At 47.6% G+C, this 17,754-nt stretch overlaps 7 protein-coding genes across 7 annotated transcripts; 3 read left to right on the top strand and 4 right to left on the bottom strand.

Moving 5' to 3' along the window:
* Positions 1 to 561: 561 nt before the first annotated feature.
* On the bottom strand, positions 562 to 1,648 carry N7533_013249 (RTA1 domain-containing protein; the record flags this gene model as incomplete). Its single annotated transcript, XM_057109899.1, has 4 exons — positions 562 to 840; positions 897 to 1,134; positions 1,185 to 1,572; positions 1,636 to 1,648. The coding sequence occupies 4 exons, from the start codon at positions 1,646 to 1,648 to the stop codon at positions 562 to 564; spliced, it is 918 nt and encodes a 305-aa protein (XP_056953484.1).
* Positions 1,649 to 2,540: 892 nt separating this feature from the next.
* On the top strand, positions 2,541 to 3,774 carry N7533_013248 (branched-chain amino acid aminotransferase; the record flags this gene model as incomplete). The annotated part of the gene is made up of 4 exons (XM_057109898.1): positions 2,541 to 2,571; positions 2,621 to 2,794; positions 2,853 to 3,469; positions 3,541 to 3,774. 4 exons carry the CDS (start codon positions 2,541 to 2,543, stop codon positions 3,772 to 3,774), a joined length of 1,056 nt encoding a protein of 351 aa, XP_056953483.1.
* A 1,049-nt stretch (positions 3,775 to 4,823) lies between these two features.
* Positions 4,824 to 5,947, bottom strand: N7533_013247 (uncharacterized protein; the record flags this gene model as incomplete). Its single annotated transcript, XM_057109897.1, has 3 exons — positions 4,824 to 5,489; positions 5,545 to 5,709; positions 5,765 to 5,947. 3 exons carry the CDS (start codon positions 5,945 to 5,947, stop codon positions 4,824 to 4,826), a joined length of 1,014 nt encoding a protein of 337 aa, XP_056953482.1.
* Positions 5,948 to 6,270: 323 nt separating this feature from the next.
* Positions 6,271 to 7,114, top strand: N7533_013246 (pyrroline-5-carboxylate reductase family protein; the record flags this gene model as incomplete). The annotated part of the gene is made up of 2 exons (XM_057109896.1): positions 6,271 to 6,319; positions 6,378 to 7,114. The coding sequence occupies 2 exons, from the start codon at positions 6,271 to 6,273 to the stop codon at positions 7,112 to 7,114; spliced, it is 786 nt and encodes a 261-aa protein (XP_056953481.1).
* Positions 7,115 to 8,354: 1,240 nt separating this feature from the next.
* Positions 8,355 to 13,219, bottom strand: N7533_013245 (Fatty acid synthase subunit alpha; the record flags this gene model as incomplete). The annotated part of the gene is made up of 2 exons (XM_057109895.1): positions 8,355 to 13,107; positions 13,164 to 13,219. The coding sequence occupies 2 exons, from the start codon at positions 13,217 to 13,219 to the stop codon at positions 8,355 to 8,357; spliced, it is 4,809 nt and encodes a 1,602-aa protein (XP_056953480.1).
* Positions 13,220 to 13,543: 324 nt separating this feature from the next.
* Positions 13,544 to 14,584, top strand: N7533_013244 (alpha/beta fold hydrolase; the record flags this gene model as incomplete). The annotated part of the gene is made up of 1 exon (XM_057109894.1): positions 13,544 to 14,584. The coding sequence occupies one exon, from the start codon at positions 13,544 to 13,546 to the stop codon at positions 14,582 to 14,584; it is 1,041 nt and encodes a 346-aa protein (XP_056953479.1).
* Positions 14,585 to 16,513: 1,929 nt separating this feature from the next.
* N7533_013243 (basic helix-loop-helix domain-containing protein) lies at positions 16,514 to 17,491 on the bottom strand (the record flags this gene model as incomplete). Its single annotated transcript, XM_057109893.1, has 2 exons — positions 16,514 to 17,058; positions 17,107 to 17,491. The coding sequence occupies 2 exons, from the start codon at positions 17,489 to 17,491 to the stop codon at positions 16,514 to 16,516; spliced, it is 930 nt and encodes a 309-aa protein (XP_056953478.1).
* Between the last annotated feature and the right edge of the window lie 263 nt (positions 17,492 to 17,754).

Genomic DNA, 17,754 nt, shown 5'->3' with positions numbered 1-17,754 from the left:
CTTCAAATAAATGAGCAACGACTTGAACTTGAGAGAGATACTTTTGTTAAAATCTTGGAAGCTTTTGTAGCTATTAGGTAGTATTAGTACTCTAGGGCTTGAGATAATTATTTTACGACAGCAGTACAAAAAATACACACTGGCAGTAATTTACTAAGTTGTTGATCAATATATACTGGTACCTTCATCTGGGCGGGGCTTATGAACTACCTATCTAGGTAGTACTACAAACTGGTTACTAGATGCTGGTACTGAAATATTTCTTTGATCATACTCAATTTGAAAGCTAGCCAGTAATACTACTTAAAACATATCAGTAGCAATTCCTTCATACTAGGTATTACCTCTAAAATAAAAAGGATTGATGGAATTTAAAACTTTTATTATGTGTTCTTGGGTGCCCGCTCGGTCGTTGAAAAAGTGATTACTAGTGAACAAAAGTACAGAGTTGAGTTCATTCTAGATATACTTACATGGATTATGCCGGGGTCATATTCTCGTCAATTGTGAAGTTAAAATCCCTCTCCAACGCTTGAGCATGAAACATATTTGGTCAAGCCACTATACTGTAGGAGATGTCGAGCTACCTGCCTTGGCCAACCGTTTCGCCTCTTTTTTCGCTTGTTTAGCGGCCTTCTTTTCTTCTTTGCTGGGTTTCGGCCAGTTGGCGTCCGGTCCAACGAAAATCTTACCCGGATGGATCACATTAAAAATAACAAGGGCGAAGAACATAGGTAGGGAATCGAAAATGTAGATGAAAATCTCATGGTTGCTGATCGTTGTGGCAAGTTTACTAGTATTGTCGCCCGCGAACTCGATTATGCGGAAGATCACTCGGAACTAGTAAACGTCAGGAAGCTGACATCCAGCAAAAACTCAGTTTTCGGGGCTGATACCGAGATTAAAGCGAGAGATAGATATAGAGTGTATAGAAGAGGTTGAACACTCTTTGCCCTTTCGGGGTCACATTCGCGAGATAGACGGCGGCGGAAAATGACGCTCAACACGGTGAAACAAATAATAAAAAACTGTTGCAGCGCAACACCGGCGGTATAAATATGCAGACCAGTGTTGATGGTGCTGTTATCGTCGGATGTAGTGATGGCGGCCCCAGCCAACTGGAGAATAAACATACTGGAAAATAATTTGTTAGTGACGAAGCTACAGCCAGAAAATCTACTCACCCGACATCCAAACCAACGAAAAAGAGTCCGACACGCCGAGCTGCAAATCCACATATCCTCTTGTCGGGAAGACAGTAGTTCACCAGCCGTCCCAGCAGCAGGAAGTCAAACGCATTCATCCACATTGGAGCAATCAAAATCAGAATAAACTGGGCTTCGTAAACATGGGATAAATCGACCTGGTGGATGCAAACCAGTCGCAGGATGTACGAAATAGTCTCTAAGCTGGCACCCATGCTAATTATCCAGGCATTGCGCATCCGGTACTGGTATGTCTGGAAAATGTGAACACATGTTGTAAGCCCGAAGAGAACTGCAAATAAAATTGCAGCTGGCTCGGAAGGACAGTATGACCAATACACATTTGGATTTTGGAAAATCGCAGGGTCTGGCAAGAAGCAGTTAGATGGTTACTCCCGGGCGGAAGCCCCAGGCTCGAATGAAAACCTACCGCAAGTGGGCATTTTGAAATCTAATATCGAGAACACAGATTTGAGATAGTAGAAAAGAGGAGCGGCAATTGCAATAGCAACTTTTGAGAGGGTTGTTGGGGGGATTACTAGATAAATTACTTCTGCGGTAAGCAGAGACAGATAAGCCTTGCAGGGGCAGGGGCGGTGGCATCACCACCTTGGGTTCCACTTTCTTTCTTTCCTTGGTTGACTATTTCGGCGTTTTAGAATACCGCGAGATCTCAGGCAATTACCTGCTTTGACATTTCGTGTTTGGTGCCCAAATCTCCCGCGGGTAAAATCAGATCCAGTAGTCGTCCAAAGCAGATACTCCCACCCTGCCCTGGAGCCTCAAGACACCGAACGAGTTCAAGGCAATGGATTGGGGGCCAGAAAACGGTGCGCCAACTTCGTCCTGCCTTCGCAATTTATCTCTAATCTCTTGATAGTTGTCAAATTTTGTGTTGAAAATTTTGTAAGGCTTCATTGGAGGAAAATCAAACCATCGTTCTATAGAGTTTCCGCAGTTGATACCACAGCTGCTATTTATCTACTCGGGGGCCTTCAAGTTGCGTATTCTGTTTGATACGCCACCGATCCGACTATTGGTAGTAAAGCTAAAATAATACAAGGTACTATATGGAGACGCATGTTCTGTAGAATTCAATCTCCACAATGTAAATCGTGTATTCTTTTCAATTGTGTGCATTTCATAACTTGCTACAAGAGTCAGCCGTCTACCGCTCAGCCTACAGGGCACATCCGTAGTGTGGCCACCATTCATCGTGCCACCTTGCTGCTGTTCTGCATCTCGGAAAGGTTTTTATAGGTGTTTACGGTATATAATTTCAAAGCTCAATCAGAAACTGACTCAAGCTCTGCAATCCTCTATTAAATTTCGATCATGTTTCCCGAACCTGCCTCCCAGGAAATCGGTCCGTTTTGTAACCCGAAATAAAGCGTGCCATAACTAATAAATTGCAGACTGGAACAAGTTAAGTCTCAAAGGCCTTGATTTAACCTCTCATGTCGAGTCACATTACTCCAGCGAAACTGGAAAATGGACTGCGCCTGAAATTGTGGCTTCGCCATACTTGAAGGTCCATGGCTTGTCGCCCGGGTTGAACTACGGACAGCAATGCTACGAAGGGCTGAAGGGTAAGCAGAATCGATTGGTCGGTATTTTTCCGGTTCTGCATGATCCTAACAAGACCAGCTTGTCGCACCGCCGACAATCAGATTTTACTATTTCGCCCAAATGAACACGCGAACCGCATGCACCACTCGACAAGCACGGTCTCCATCCCTAATGTACCTGAAGAGCACTTCCTCGCTTGCGTCAACCTAGTTGTGGCCGCCAACTCGACTTTTGTCCCCCCTCACGAAAGCAACGCTCTCCTATACGTCCGTCCAGCGGCCTTCGGGTCCGGTCCACAACTTGCCCTCACCTCGCCGAGTGAGTTTACCTTCGCGGTATTCATTCTCCCAGGCTCCGCATACCACGGCGTCACGGCCCAGGATGCTTTGGTCTGCGAAGGGTTTGACCGTACCGCACCTCTCGGGGTAGGCAATGCCAAGGTTGGCGGAAACTATGCGCCCGTCATGAAATACACCGACCAGGCGTACCGTGAAGGCTTTAGTCTACTTCTCCACCTCGATAGTCTTACTCACACCGAGATCGACGAATTCTCTACATCTGGCTTCTTGGGTGTCAAGGCCGGCAACAAGCCTACCTTAATTGTTCCCAGTAGTCGCAATATTCTTCCCAGTGTCACGACTGATACTTGTATTGAAGTTGCCAAGTCACTTGGGTGGAAGGTTGAGAAACGGGCAGTAAGTGTTCTCCTTTTTCGCCGCTCATGACTTAGTAGTAATCCGGATTTCGCTAACAACTATACCTCCAGGTCAAATTCGATGAAGTTCCGTTCCTGGACGAAGTTATGGCGGTCGGAACTGCGACGCTGCTTCTGCCTATCAAATCGATTACAAGGAGGTCTACGGGCGAGAAGATCTTGTTCAATGAAGGAAAACCTGAAGCTGGCCCGTGTTGTGAGACACTGCGCAAGGCGATTGATGATATCCTCCGCGGCAGAAGACAGGGCCCTGAAGGCTGGAGTGTGGCCGTTAAGGAAGCTTGAGACATTTGCCAATTTTTGGAACCCTTCATCCATTTAGATACCACGCGCAGTAGAGCATCATATGATTTCCAAGGTTTGGTACAGTTGGACACAACCTCCTGAAAACAGACTTGCCCGTGATATTGATAGTTGGCGAACTTGGAAATTTGGCGATCCCTTCTATTCGTGCATAACTCTTGAATAACAAGGCATGTTGAATCAATTTCTAAAAATCTATAAATAATGCGTTTTGCTTTCTCATATAAATCATAGGTAAGTTCTCGATTTCACCTGCATATAAATTCGTCTTCTTGTGGGTGAGAGAGATCAATGCGAACGGAACTCGCCAAGTAGGAAGTTTCATGGCGTTGCCTCACGCTGCGGACGCTGCTTCGCGTGTGATCTTTACCGACATTGAGACTGGCTTCTTTCTCCTACAACGGCATGGTAAGAGTCATCTGCTTCTCTCTGGGGCAGCTCTCCACATCCAAGCCGTAAACACTCAATTCATCATTCACCCGTCCCCATTTATGGAGAAATCAGTATTACAATATGGAGACATTACTTCCCTACAAATGAAAACGGACGGGCCTTCGCTCATCCTACAGCATAATAACACGGAGTTTACCTGTAATGCCAGTGTTGCAGTGAGAAGCTACTAGTACCCATTATGGCCAAAGCTGCACTACCTACCAGGAGAAGGCAATTTTTTACTATAGGGCCACTTTGGTAGCTCCTCCATACTATATTTAAAAATCATAGTAAGATAATCACCTAATAGAAGTAGACTAACTATAGTAGTAGATTAACTATAGTAGGATTACCACGATAATACCAGTACTAGTACACTGTCCTGTTCCATGGATCTTAACTGAAGGAGGTTGCGAATGAAATGAATATATCCTTCTGTAATTCAGGTTTCAGTCATCTGCAAATTATCATGATCCCAATCAATCTCTCTAAAACATAAAATCCCTCATTTTTGATAGCTACATCCATGGGTATATCTCTATTCACACCCCCAACTTGAATCTTGGAATACAGTCACGTAGTACTGCATCCAATACCAACTAGTAGGCAGCTTTCAATCTCAACTGATGGTAGTCAAGAGCCGTTATATCCTCATACTTAGCTCCTTGAGCGGGATCAACGAACGGGGCCAATGTGCCGACCGAGGTATTCCTATTCGCCTTACAAAAATAGGCGATAGAAAACCTCTCAGGGATGATACCTTCATCCACCCCCTTCATGTTTGGCGGAAGGCTTACCTGATGCAAACCTGCAGGCAAGACATCATTTGTCCAGCGCTGAAGCGTCTCCGATACGTTAATGATCATTTCATATTGTGACACCGGGACCACGGGGATGAAAGATGTCCCGTTGGTGTCGAGACGATTCTGGAATTCGAGTCCTGAAGCTCCGGATGTCCACAACATGGTCAAAACACCCAGGTCAAAGTGCGGCCAGATGCGGTTCACTTTGCCTTCTTGGATGGTCTCCACGCTGATGGGAGGGTAATGGTTCATGCGGAGTTCACTGGCATTATGAATGCGATTCTGAAAAGTTGCTGTGGGCAAGGACATGGAAATTTCGAGAGCTTCGAGGAGTTGAAGACTTATGCGCTCGCTGTTTTTGTAGAACGATTGCATGAACGTGCGGAAGTCGGGAAGATCTTTCTCCGATGGCCATTTGTTCGGATATGAGGTATCTTGCTCGTGACCTTGATCGAAGTGCTCCTGTTAAGTGGTCTCTATCAGTATCATCTCTGGCTCTCTCTGGAATAATACCTACTCGTGAGTCTGAGAGTCCTTTGGATGTTTTGCCTTTGATCAACTTGCTATACAGCGAGGAGGAACTTTCGACACCCAAGCGACTCCAACCTCGTTGCGGGGCTGGGCCAGCAACATTGGCAACGCTTTCTTTTGACTCTTGTGGCATCTGGAAAAATTGATCGGCCTAGTAGTTCAGTTAAGTCTATCATTCTTTCAAAAGGTCACGCATCAACACCCACAAATTGAAAGCACCGATCGATATCCTGGTTTGGGATACCTGAATTTATGATCCTTGCGAATCCATGTGTCGAGAGAGATTGGAGCAGTAAATTACTACATTCAGTCTTTTCAATTGCTGACCCTTGAGTGAATTTTCGAAAATCGATGACCGGGATAGAAATGGAGGACTCTGCTGACGACATGGTGTAGAATTATTGAAATTTGAGTCTCGGTATTGATTTTTCAGACAGTGCAGTCATTTTTTTGGTTCGAAATTTGACATTTAAGTAGTACTTTCTTGAATACTAAGATACTTGTCCTGCAGGAACGGTGTTGTTGTTCTCAGCCCCAAGGTGGTGCCACTAGTGTAGTGCCAACCCTACCATCCTATGCCTAAAGGGCCCGGTGGAAGAGAAGCGGGAAGAAGTGGACGAGAAAAAAAATACCAAAAAAAATTGGCACAAAGGAATCCGATGAAAGAAACTTATCTGTCATCGCATACTTCCTGTTCAGATAGTTGGAACGCATGGCTGAACGCCGCGTCGAAGAATTGAAAGTCGCGATTCTGGGGTGCGGTAAGCAACACAGGAAACCTGCAAACCTTGGAACGAAAAAAATGTAACAATTCAATAGGAAAACTGGGGAGTGCGATTCTTCAGGGTCTGCTTCAATCTAGAAATCCCGAATTGCGCATCAGTCATATTACAGTGACTACACAAACGCTTCAAGGGGTGAACCGAATCAAGAATACCATCGCCTTTATTGATTCAAACTCTACCCAAATAGAGCTGGGTAGTGGAGAGAATTCAAAAGCTGCACAAGGAGCAGATGTTATCATAATCGGGTGCAAGCCTAAGGTTCTGCCGAAAGTTTTGAGCGAATTACCAGCACAAAATCGGGGAACAGTCTTGATCAGTCTGGCTGGAGGTGTGACGCTAAACGATTTAGCTAGCATGTATCGATCTACTCATCCCATGGCAGGGGAGGAAGTTCATCCTTTCATCGTCCGCGCGATACCCAATATTGCAGCATCACTACAACAATCTGCAACCGTGTGCTCGAGCTTATCGCAAGATGGCCGAGACCTGACTACCCGTTTATTCAACATGGTCGGTCGCACGAAATGGGTTGCAGAACAGTACATGTACACTGCCTCGGCATTATGTGCATCGTCGCTGGCGTTCTATGCTGCTATGGTAACTGCCGTGTCTAGTAGTTCTGAGATGCCGGTGGAAGATGCACTGGAATTGGCTGTTTTAGCAATGCAAGGTACAGCGAGCTTAGTGCTGGCGGGTCGGGCCCCTGAGGCTGTCATATGTCAGGTAGCGACACCAGGGGGGCTCGACGGAGGCGGGACTTCGCATCCTTGAAACACGGGGGGTGGCGGAGTCGCTGGATTTCGCTATGAAGGAGACCGTGGAAGCGACGAGAACGATGGGAAAAGGAGCAACCCAATCATGATACTAAAGTGAACCTCTGATATTTTGTAGCTTGGAACTGTTTGCTCAATTCTCGGTCTCCTACGTGTTCACAGCCGAGCGGACCATCCCAAAAACACATAGTAAATGGGATAAATTGCAATTCTGTATGTCAACAACCTTTTCTACCTAGGTATCTAAAATACCAAATGAAGACTCGGATAAGATACTCTAGACAATGTCTATCTCTAGCTGATCTGTAGAATTCCGAAGGTTACGATGTTCCTTTTAAATCTAAAACACTTTAGAATGGTATTTTTCCAGGCCAACGGACATTGCTCGGAGCTATATAGTATCTTAATGCTCAATATTAATCATCTTGAATTAAAACATATATTTTCCAACTTCATGTTGAACTTGACGGTTGTGCCCAGGTGATTTTATAAATCCTCCAGCCCTGGAGGGCTTGGAATACTAGCTACCTACCCGTGGACCTACTAGGTACTAGTAATTTGCTGGTAATATACCTAGATATTTACTGTATTTCATGAGCTCGCCCGCTCGGTCATGAAATACGTTATTGCCTGAAGTTGCTGTTCCGTGCCGCCTTCAAGTTGGAAGGGACTCGGAACCTTGAAGATTTCACTCTGAGGACGAGAACTTCCAAGGTTACCTAGGTACATTCATGTCTCTAGTGCCCAAGTAAGGCCTTCCTGGGGACCTCCTGTCTGTCTATGGATATTATGTTGTACATAGAATAGACACCCGTGATCTTCAGTCAGGGGGTTTGAATATGCTTGTTACTGTAGCTTCTCCACACTTTATTCTGGCTTTGTAATGTGATCCATCTAAGAATGACCATCCTCTATTTCTAGATGATTCTGGACTACCCCAAACCCGAGGGCCAGATATCATGAAGAAGTCATCTTTAGTCTGAAATTTGACAATAAATTGCGTTTTAGAAGTTAGCTTGCTTCTCTCCGCCGCAATATCCGTATACGAGGAAACCGGGAGGGAAATGTTCGGTAAATAATAGTAGAACATCGAGAGAAAGATCGAGAGCGACAAAAACAAGACTCACAAGAACAAGAATAGTCGACATCGGGGCAGTCGAGACAAAGATTTGCTGTAAAATACTGGATATAGTATAACTAAAGATGATAAACACCTAGGGAGTAAAATGTAAAGTGTACTAAAACCTCGCCAAAGGATTCAACATCGTTTCCATTTCCATTCCATTTCCCCAGGGCGGCGAGTCCTTCACGTCACAAACCCGCTCGTCGGCCATAGTCTTAACCCAAACCTGCAACGCTTTCTTCTGCCTATTCTGGACCTTCACACAGTAGGCAAGATACTCTTCTTCCGTGGCAGCAGCAAAAACATATCGCGGATGTACACCGAAAGCCTGGGCACCCTTTTGGCCGAACCCAAACGAGGTCACCGAGAAGGCCTTCAACCCCGTTTTCCGAATGGTCTTGCTGGGAAAAAAAAGATCTTGGCGAGCCCTCAGTCGGACGTCGATGTTATCCGCGTTGCGTTGGCCAGGGATCGTACCCATGTTAAGTGCTTGAAAACACCCATTCACCATCCACGCCGCGGATGCCCCTTTCGAATGGCCAGTCAGGTATTTCTGGAAAATGCAGTACAAAAGGTGACCATCCTCTCGGCCCATGTGACTGAGTTGCTTTTGGATGACATCTGTTTCATTCAAGTCGTTCAGCACAGTCGACGTACCGTGCAGCGAGGCGAAATCCAGATCATTGACAGTCAGACCCCATACAGCCAGAGCGCCGCGGATAGGTGAAATAGATGAATCGCCGTGCCAGAAGTCAAGGCCAAATGTAGCAAGCGCATCTTTCCGCTGGCGAGATGCTTCATTGGTGATCCAGTGTTGGCGTTCCGTCAGCAGAGTTTTATCTAGCATGTCTTCAGTGACCAAGTGGGCAGTTTCATCCATTTCCCATTTTGAGATTTGAGCGAGACGCTGATCCAAGCGGCGACGTCGATAGGACATGTTCAACAATGGCGAGCGGAACTTCCCGGCCGTTTCGCGTGCGTTGGTCAATATGCCTTGTCCGGGCGCTGGCACGGAGCGGCCTGCTTTATCGCTGGCAGTACCGGCCCACGCAACAATGCCATAAATCGGTAGACCCATGTCAAGGGCTAGCCGTGCCGTGGTGAGAAGCTGAACGCCCGCACCGTGGCTTTCGACAAAGCCTGCGCGTGTTGAACTGGTAGGACGGGAGGCCTCGGCAGGAGATCTTCCCTGGACATGTTCTTTGGCCGGATCCGAGGTCGCGCCCATATTGGCGAATTCGACGGCAATATCATGGTCAAGATCGTCTACGCCGCCGACGAGGCAAACCTTTGCCTTTCCAGTGGAAATCAACTCGTAGCCTGAGTCTAGAGACTCCAGTGCTGTTGCACAGGCTCCGACGGGTGTACGGAGTGGACCTGCACCTGACATCAATAGCATGTTTACCCATGCTGGCGCTGTATTTATGAATGTTTCTTGGAGGATATCTGACGCGGCAGGGAGATCATGGTGACGCGTTCGGAAAACACGTTTCAATGCGTGAATGCCACCCAGCCCCGAGCCGATGCAATTCCCCAGCTCAGAGACATGTATATAGCGATAAATCTCGTAGGCGTCGGTGAGACCACTGGCAAAGAGAGCCTCTGCTACACAGACAAGAGTGAAGAGAGTAACACGGTCAACCTGGGCGATGAGTTCGTCCGATAGGCCATAGTTCTTTGGATTCCAGCCTGTGGGTATCTGTCCAGCCACAGGGTGTGCAACCTTTAGACCTTTAGGCACAAGGATTGTGGCACCCTTCTTGAGACGCATTCGGAAATCGTCTTCTTCATTGTCTTGATCCGTAGGATAGTAGACATCCACGAGATCGCCCTGCTCAGCCTGGAAATGCGTCGCTAATTCCTTTGTGGTAGAGATTGGCGGAAGATCTTCTGTCAAAACCACCTCTTGGAGCAACTGTCGGCGTGTGGGATCTGCCCCATAGCCAATATCCAGCTCTGACTCCACGAGGCGAATACCTGTATGCGCTAGGATTCGCTTCTCATACTGACTCTTCACCTCTGAATCGGCGACTGGATGTCCTCTTTCAACATCCACCCAACCGTCGTAGTATTCAGAATTGATTTCACCGCTATAGTGTCGGATCATGCCCATCATCCATGCCATTTCGATGCATCCCTCCAGACTGAAATGTCCATCCGCTTCCATCTCCCATCGCGTACGTGCATTTCCATGCGGTCCCAACTCGGCGATTCCGGTGACCACCACGACACGGTCAAGATCGACCATCCCATGGAGGTGTTGAGAAAGGGGGCGAATCTCGGTGTCGTAGTCCGGAAGGTCCGGGAATTTTAGTTGGAGATTGGCGAGCGGTGGTGGCGCAGGAGTGTAGAGATCCTCCGTTATATCTGGGCTGGTATCGAGCTTCTGGTCTTCCTTGACGGCCTTTCTCATCGAACTCGTCTTCTGCATCTCCTCGCGCAGCGCTGAGAGTTTCGACTTGAGGTTTGGATGTTGGCCGAGTCCACCAGTGACATCTGCATACAAGGCAGAAGTCTCGCAACACTCTGCAACAGGGTTACTCATCAACAAAAGCAGATGCAGCGCCATTTCCTCCACTGAGAATGTGCGAATACCCATCTTCTCCATTCCTTCGGCGACAAGATCATTTGCTTTCATCAGGCCTGTCCCTCTAGTCCACCCGATAGATGCACCGCAAATAGACAGATATGGTGCCCAGCTCTCAGACTCCCATTTAGCAAAAAGAGGCTCAAAGCCGATCTTCGACTCGGCGTAGAGACCATCTCCGCCAAAGATGCCGTGGTTCGGTGACAAAGGGAGCAAGACCTGGGTAACGTTGCCGTTGTATCCACGGGTACGCTTTTCATGCGCGACCCGACCCATCAATCTCAAGACATTGACGAGCATCATGCGATGGGCCAATTCAGCACGTGAGTCAATTCTATCCATCTCGCGACCGGATTCAGAAATTGCTGCGAATGGGACGACGTGGTCGAGGTCAAGACCTAGTCCGTCATAAATCCACCCAATAAGTGAGTTGACATCTTGATGACTGCCTTGATTGAATGATACGACGTGTAACTGCGACCCGCGCGCACCATGCGAGACATACATTTCGCGGAAAAAGTCGATGTTGCTGGTTGTGAAGCGGCTGGTGGTGACGATGACGTTTGCACCGCCAACAAGCAGTCCGCGTAAGATCTCAGAGCCGATTGATGAGCGACTTGATCCGATAAGCAGCACGACTTTGTCGGCAAATGTGGGAGCTTCGGTGCCACTGGCTTCTTTCAAGAGCTGAGAGTAGATCTCAGTGACCTGCTGTTGCTCAGACCAGCCTTGGGAATTCTTGATACTGAGCGTGACGCCAGTAGGTTTAATTTGAGTCGATGTAGAAGGAAACTCCTCGTACGTGATTTCTCCATCGTCTCCGATGATGGTGCGAGGAACTGTGAGTCGTTCACAGACGTTTTGAGCAAAAGGCTGAATGGTAGGCGGGGTCTGAGGACTCTGTCTTTCTATGGTGCTGATCAAGCTGGCGAGGAAACTGGAAGCAGCATCAATATTTCCATCCAGTTTTCCATCGAGCGTTTGGCGATGCAGATAATGCACGACGCGAAGAAGACGTGGACACGAGCGATTAGCAATCAATTTAACTTGTTGACGTGTCCAGCTCTGGCCCGCGCCAACTTCCCCACGAAGAATGGCCCCTAACGTGTTGAAAAGATCCTGAATACCCCAATTCCAGTAAGAATCATATCGACGAATGTGTGAGGCAGACCATTGGGGCTTCACACCGGAGATGAAATCGTCGCCTAACTCAGCTACTAACGCGTCGATCTCCCCTTGTAGGGATTGTATCTGTTCATCGCGTTGAATAGCGACCTTAGCACGCTGATTCAAATCAATGCCCAAGCGACCAGCTTGCTCTTCAAGATGGGCGATGTCGATTGACTGTCGTGCCGTGTCGACCTCTTGATGGCCCGCTGCGGAAGCCAGGACGGGCGGCGATTGCAGCGGCACAGGCGCCGGAGAAGCATTCAACCCATGTTCCGCAAAATACGCCTGCGCGATCGCATCAAGAAAGTCCCGTGTTTCAACAGCTGTTGCCAGGCGTTGTGCTGGGGGTCGACTACTAGCCTGGAGAAGAATGCAATCCTGACGACCAGGACCAAGTCCCCAACGGCTCTCGAGATATGAGCGGATCTGCGCTGTGCGAAAGTCCGCGGCCATCTTCAGGGATATCATCTTGCCGATCATGATCGTTGTTGTTCGTCGCAGCTGCCCAGAAAAAGCAGGTGAGGCCTGTAATTGATCGCACAGGGCCTGGAGTTCCATACTCTCGACGTGCTCGGGCACACTCCCAAACTCGGCCTCAAGTTCGCCGGTTATCTCATTCTCCATTGTCGACCTTCCGCCGCATAGTTGCTTTACGGACTTGCCCAGGTCGTCTTTCCCCAACCTTCGATCGATCTTCTGAGAGATGATGGCAGTCACAATTTCCTGGGCAGGCACGGGTGCATCGGCAATGGATGGATGAGCGGCAATTTCCACTGCTGCTGGAGGCGGAGCCACTGGCTCTATAGGCAAAGCAGCGACAGGAGGAGCTTTCTTTGAGCTAGCTGTTGATGTTTCTTCTGTGCTTGTTTTGAGATCTTTGCTGGAGGTGAAACCGCGATGAATATCGACGGCATGGTCACGATAGCTGAGAAGCTTCCGAGTTATACCGAGCGCGCTATCGTGAATGATATAGTTCTCATTTTGCAGGGTGCGCTTGAGCATGTTCACCAATGTGCTGGCTGGTCCAACCTCCAGCAGGTTCTGGGTGTGCAGCTCTTTGAGCAACACATCTTGCGTCTCAATCCATTTCACCGGGGATGCAAACTGGTATCTAGTTGGGAGATCAGCACTGACTCGTCTTGGAGTTTTATTATTTTATCAACCTACGCTAATAATTCGATGAGCAACAAATAGGTAAGTTCTCGCTCTACTTCCGCGTGCATTTTGGCGCGTAGTGCAGCGTATGGAATTATGTGCTGGGTGGGGATATCTCAGTATTTTCGAAGAACAATCTGAATTAATGCTCACCCAAAAGAGTAAATCATTTTCATGACTATCCCCATGATGGGCAAGATTGTTGGTGTTGCTACCCTCCTAGATGGTGGCACGTCAGTGTGGCACGACTGCGCTTAGGGCTCCGGGGCCAGAATGGGGGCCCTATCATCAAAAGGCAAAGGGTCAATACACAACCCGGAAGACATTACCTCACAATTTGGTAAAATCAAATCCTTCTCACAGAATGTCAGATAACGCTACCGCTGCGGAAGATGTTTGCGCTTTCGCTGCCGCTAGTCGGTTCCATCATTGTCTCGAATTTGAGAGTAGGACTACTCAGAAACTCCTACGGGTCACCTACGCCACTGTGGGCTGTCAAGATTCCGATTCCCCGACTATACTCTTTGCTGGTGGATTGTATGGGGGGGCGTTGGAATGGGCTCTGGATCGACCATCTGTGCCATCAGAAAAATGTCCGCGTGGTGATCATCGATCGGCCAGGGTTCGGCGGCTCGACGGCCGTGGCCCTGGATCAACGAATCCCCGTGTGGCTTGAGACGGTGCCTATTCTACTACGATATCTCAAAGTTGACAAGGTTACTCTCGCGGCGCACAGCAGTGGAGTCATTTATTTATTCAACACGGTCTACCATTTGCCAGAGATCTTGACTCCGAAGCCTACGATCTATCTCATTTCCCCTTGGGTTCATCCGTCCAAATCGGGCGCAAAGATGCTGACCATCGCGAGCGCTATGCCTGCAGGGCTTGTTACCGGGTGGAACAAGATGACTTCCTTCCTGGTGAATCGGCTCATGCCCTCGTCAGCCCCGGCCGACCAAGGAAAGAAGAAAAACAAGAAAGACCCACAATCCGACAGCGCGATCACTGCGGACGAGAAAACCTTGTTGGAGACGTGCGGGCTCTCCTTATCAGCCAAACAACCCACGCGTGATTACTTCGTCAAAATGTTTTTCGAAGAGGACACCTCTGGAGTCGCAGACGAGGCCAAACTTGGCCTCAAGACGGGTTCGGGTGTCTCATGGGGGATATGTGATGACTATGAGACTTTCGCGACCCATTTAGCCGAAAAAGTGGGTAAAGACAACAAACTCCACATCGTGGCTTACTTTGGAGAGAAGGATGGGTACGTGGGCAAGGGAGGCTGCCAGTATTTTCAGCGGGTATGGGAAAGCGACACGGCCCGCCAATCCATTTCGGCCGAAGTTCATGAAATTCCAGGAATGAACCATGATGATCTGACACTGCCAGAACACGGGGTTCTTGGCCGAATCTTCGATTGGGCCTCCCACTAAGAGTACGGAGTACAGTAAGATTAAGATACATAAATAGCGTTCGCCCCCAGTGGAGTAGGATTTCAACTAGTAATCAGAAACGAATGGACTAGTATTTTGTGTGGTTTAAAAGTGGCTTGCAGTTTCATGCACATTAGGGATTTAGTGTCAGCCAAGGATTGCCAAGGAGCGCCAACAATAAGCTTCCGAGTCCTTGACAAACTTCCAGCTCTGCTCGTAGTAATTCTCCGTGGGAATTCCGATCCAATTGGGCTTTTCATTTTCTGTTTTCAAATTATACACAAGGATTAAAAAAAGCGAAAAAAAAAATACAATCACAATCACAAACACGGCAAGTGCTTATTTCAGTACTCCGCACGGAGTACCGAGTACCGAGTTGTACACTAAACGGCCCCCATCTCTGCAACTTGAAGTGGAACCCACCTGTGGAGATTGAGGAATGGACCTAATCAGGTGTGTAAAAATACTAGCAATATGTTTTAAATGGGTAGGGCCTTCGATTTGTAGCAGCTTCCAAGGTTCAAGCCTAAAGGAATTTTAGGATTGTTTTAACTTTCAAGTTGGACCTAGGTGCTAACTAGTTACTAGTCACTAGTAACGGGTACCTAGGTATGTGGTAGTTGGAGATAGTTGGTAGTTATATATGTAATACCACTACTAACTTGCAAATAATACTAAGCTGGAATTCTGTTACTTGAAGTTAATTCCCGAGGTCGGCCAAACCTTGCTAAATGCACCTGACTCACCTATGCACTGTCGAGTACTGCCCCGGTATACCCAGATGACCCTATTCACTGACTAGGTGCCGTCCAAAAATGGCTATAATATTTTCGAGGCCCCATGCCAGTTGGCTTTCAAGTTTTTTCTGATTGCCACCAAAAGGCCTAATCTTAGGGAGGAGAGCTATTGGCAAAATAGAACGAGATAATCCCTAGACAACAAGTTGAGGAGAATGGTAAAGTATGGTCAGATTCATAAATACCTCCAGTGCCTAATTACTAATTAGTAGGGTTGAGATTAACACTACTAGCACTAGCAAAAGCCATGAGTCCACCTGAGCGATGAATGGTAGTATATAGAAGGAGATCAAAAGTTCCTTGTGGCCACCACAGCACCCTAGCCAATTCGGTAAACTGATTGAAATCAGTCCTATTAAGCCCTAGAAATGACAACTTTGGAAAATCTGAGTCGTTACATATTAGACTAATGAGAGTCCTAGCTAGGCGAATGTGCAGCCGGAAGAGTAGGCACTCTCAATGAACCCCACGGTCGCGTCGTATTTTCAAAGGTTGCCTTGATATTTACGCCCCCAAAGTTTTCTGTCCTACAATTGGTCTGCTTGGGAGCGCTTACTTGAATAGGTACTTGTAGAAATGCAGAAACATCGGGAATAAGAATTGGGTATTCTACAGAGGTCCATAGGTGATTACCCACATTTGGATCCACCTAGACGCATACAAGTAGAGCTCTAAAGCTGGCTTATAGGTATTTCAGTATCATTTACCGTATTCAGATGCTCCATAATTATTATAATCAACCTATTTGTAACTAGTGGCGGGCTTGAATATCTGGAAAGCCGTCAGCACCATTTCCAGCCCCTAGCCTACATACTTCGGGTATAGAGCTAAATTCCGGAGGATTTCATAAGCCTTGCAATTTTACAAAGGAAGCTCAGCGCAATGTGATTCGTAGTCCCCAAGTAACAGTCGAAGCCCCAAGATTGAGACATTGAGCGATTTCGCACAAGAAAATCTCTTGATATTATCTACTAAACTTTCCCCTCTGGGTTTTGAGTATTTTGTGATGGTCAGTCAAGGCTAGTGATTCCGGTTGTGCATGACTTTATTATAAATTTAGTCCAAGAGATAGAAAGAGAAATATGCGGGAGAATTATAGTGAAAAACTATCATTGAACAAGGATATTGCCTTCTATTGGCCATGCTGTAAAGCCTGCTTTGTTGCACGAAACCGTCGTATGAGCATTTTCATATGTTCCATCACCACCTCATTCTCCTCTTGTAAGAGTTTAATATAAGCTACCGCCTGTTGGAGAACTTCAGCTTTGTTCAGGCGTACATTTCTGTTGTGGTCCTCATCAGTTCCATCCGCGTCACTCGGAAATGGAGACGCAGGTGATCTTTGTTGTTGCTGGTCTTGTTTCCAAGTTTCCACACAATCACGCAGTGCCTCAAAGCGCTCATGGATCCCAGCCCGATATCTTTTTTCAATCACGTAGTGCGCGCGTTGACGCTTTGTCGATCGCTGGCCCGTGCTCTCTTCCGTCTGTCGCCTCTCGGCTGATGGAAAGCTTGGTGGCGGCTGCATCGCGACATCTCCTGGATTTGATGGAAGAGGCCCTGGACTTATTTGCGGGGTCCCGACAACGGGATCTGGTAGCGTACTTGCGGTGCTTGTGCTGTCGAACTCGGAAGAGTTGAGCATTACGTCCCACTCGTTGAGGGACCATCCTAAGTCTAAAAAACCTGTTAGAGTTGAAGAGATCCCAGAGCGGATCTACCCACTTAACATGAAATCACTGCCGGATGAGCTTGGTAAGTTGCTTGATGTGGTTGAAGATGAAGAAGCCGTTGTGATATCGCCCAGCCAGTTCTGCCACGGGCCGTCCGGGCCGTCAACGGGATATGGGGATCCTGCATATAATGCAGGATCGACAGGCAAGACTGTTGAGTGCAAGTCCGTTACTGTTGATTGCTCTGTTGTGTTTTGAGGTAGGATTTGTCTCGGTGTCATGACATCTGCAGCGGCCACCCACTGTGAGCCAGGCCGCAATAATTCCGGATCAAGATCGTCATGAGCCATCAACATCCGCAGGGCAGCAGCCATGCGATCTCGCCGAGTCGGGAGTGTAGGGCTGGCCTTGGCATGTGGCATGGTGGGATCGTCCATAATGAACTTGTGATGAAAATTGACTGAAGAATGGCGCAAGTTGCAGCCTCCCAGGTTCTATAAAGCTGCTGAGTAGAGGAAGGTAGCATCGGGATTTGGAAAACTGCCCCAATACTAATACATACGGAAGTATGCAGGTCTCAACGACAGTCAGATACCTCCCGCCTATCATCGGTCAGATAGCGGTTTATCGCCTTCCACTAAGAAACAATGGACCTTTGTATTGGCTAGCCCCCCCTGATGAGCGCGTGGTTGATCTAGAG

Source organism: Penicillium manginii, assembly GCF_028828005.1.
Source record: "Penicillium manginii strain IBT 31320 chromosome Unknown utg000010l:1.0-1143873.0:1.0-1144522.0, whole genome shotgun sequence".
NCBI classification, from domain to species: domain Eukaryota; kingdom Fungi; phylum Ascomycota; class Eurotiomycetes; order Eurotiales; family Aspergillaceae; genus Penicillium; species Penicillium manginii.
This window is presented reverse-complemented; position numbering and strand designations above follow the sequence as displayed.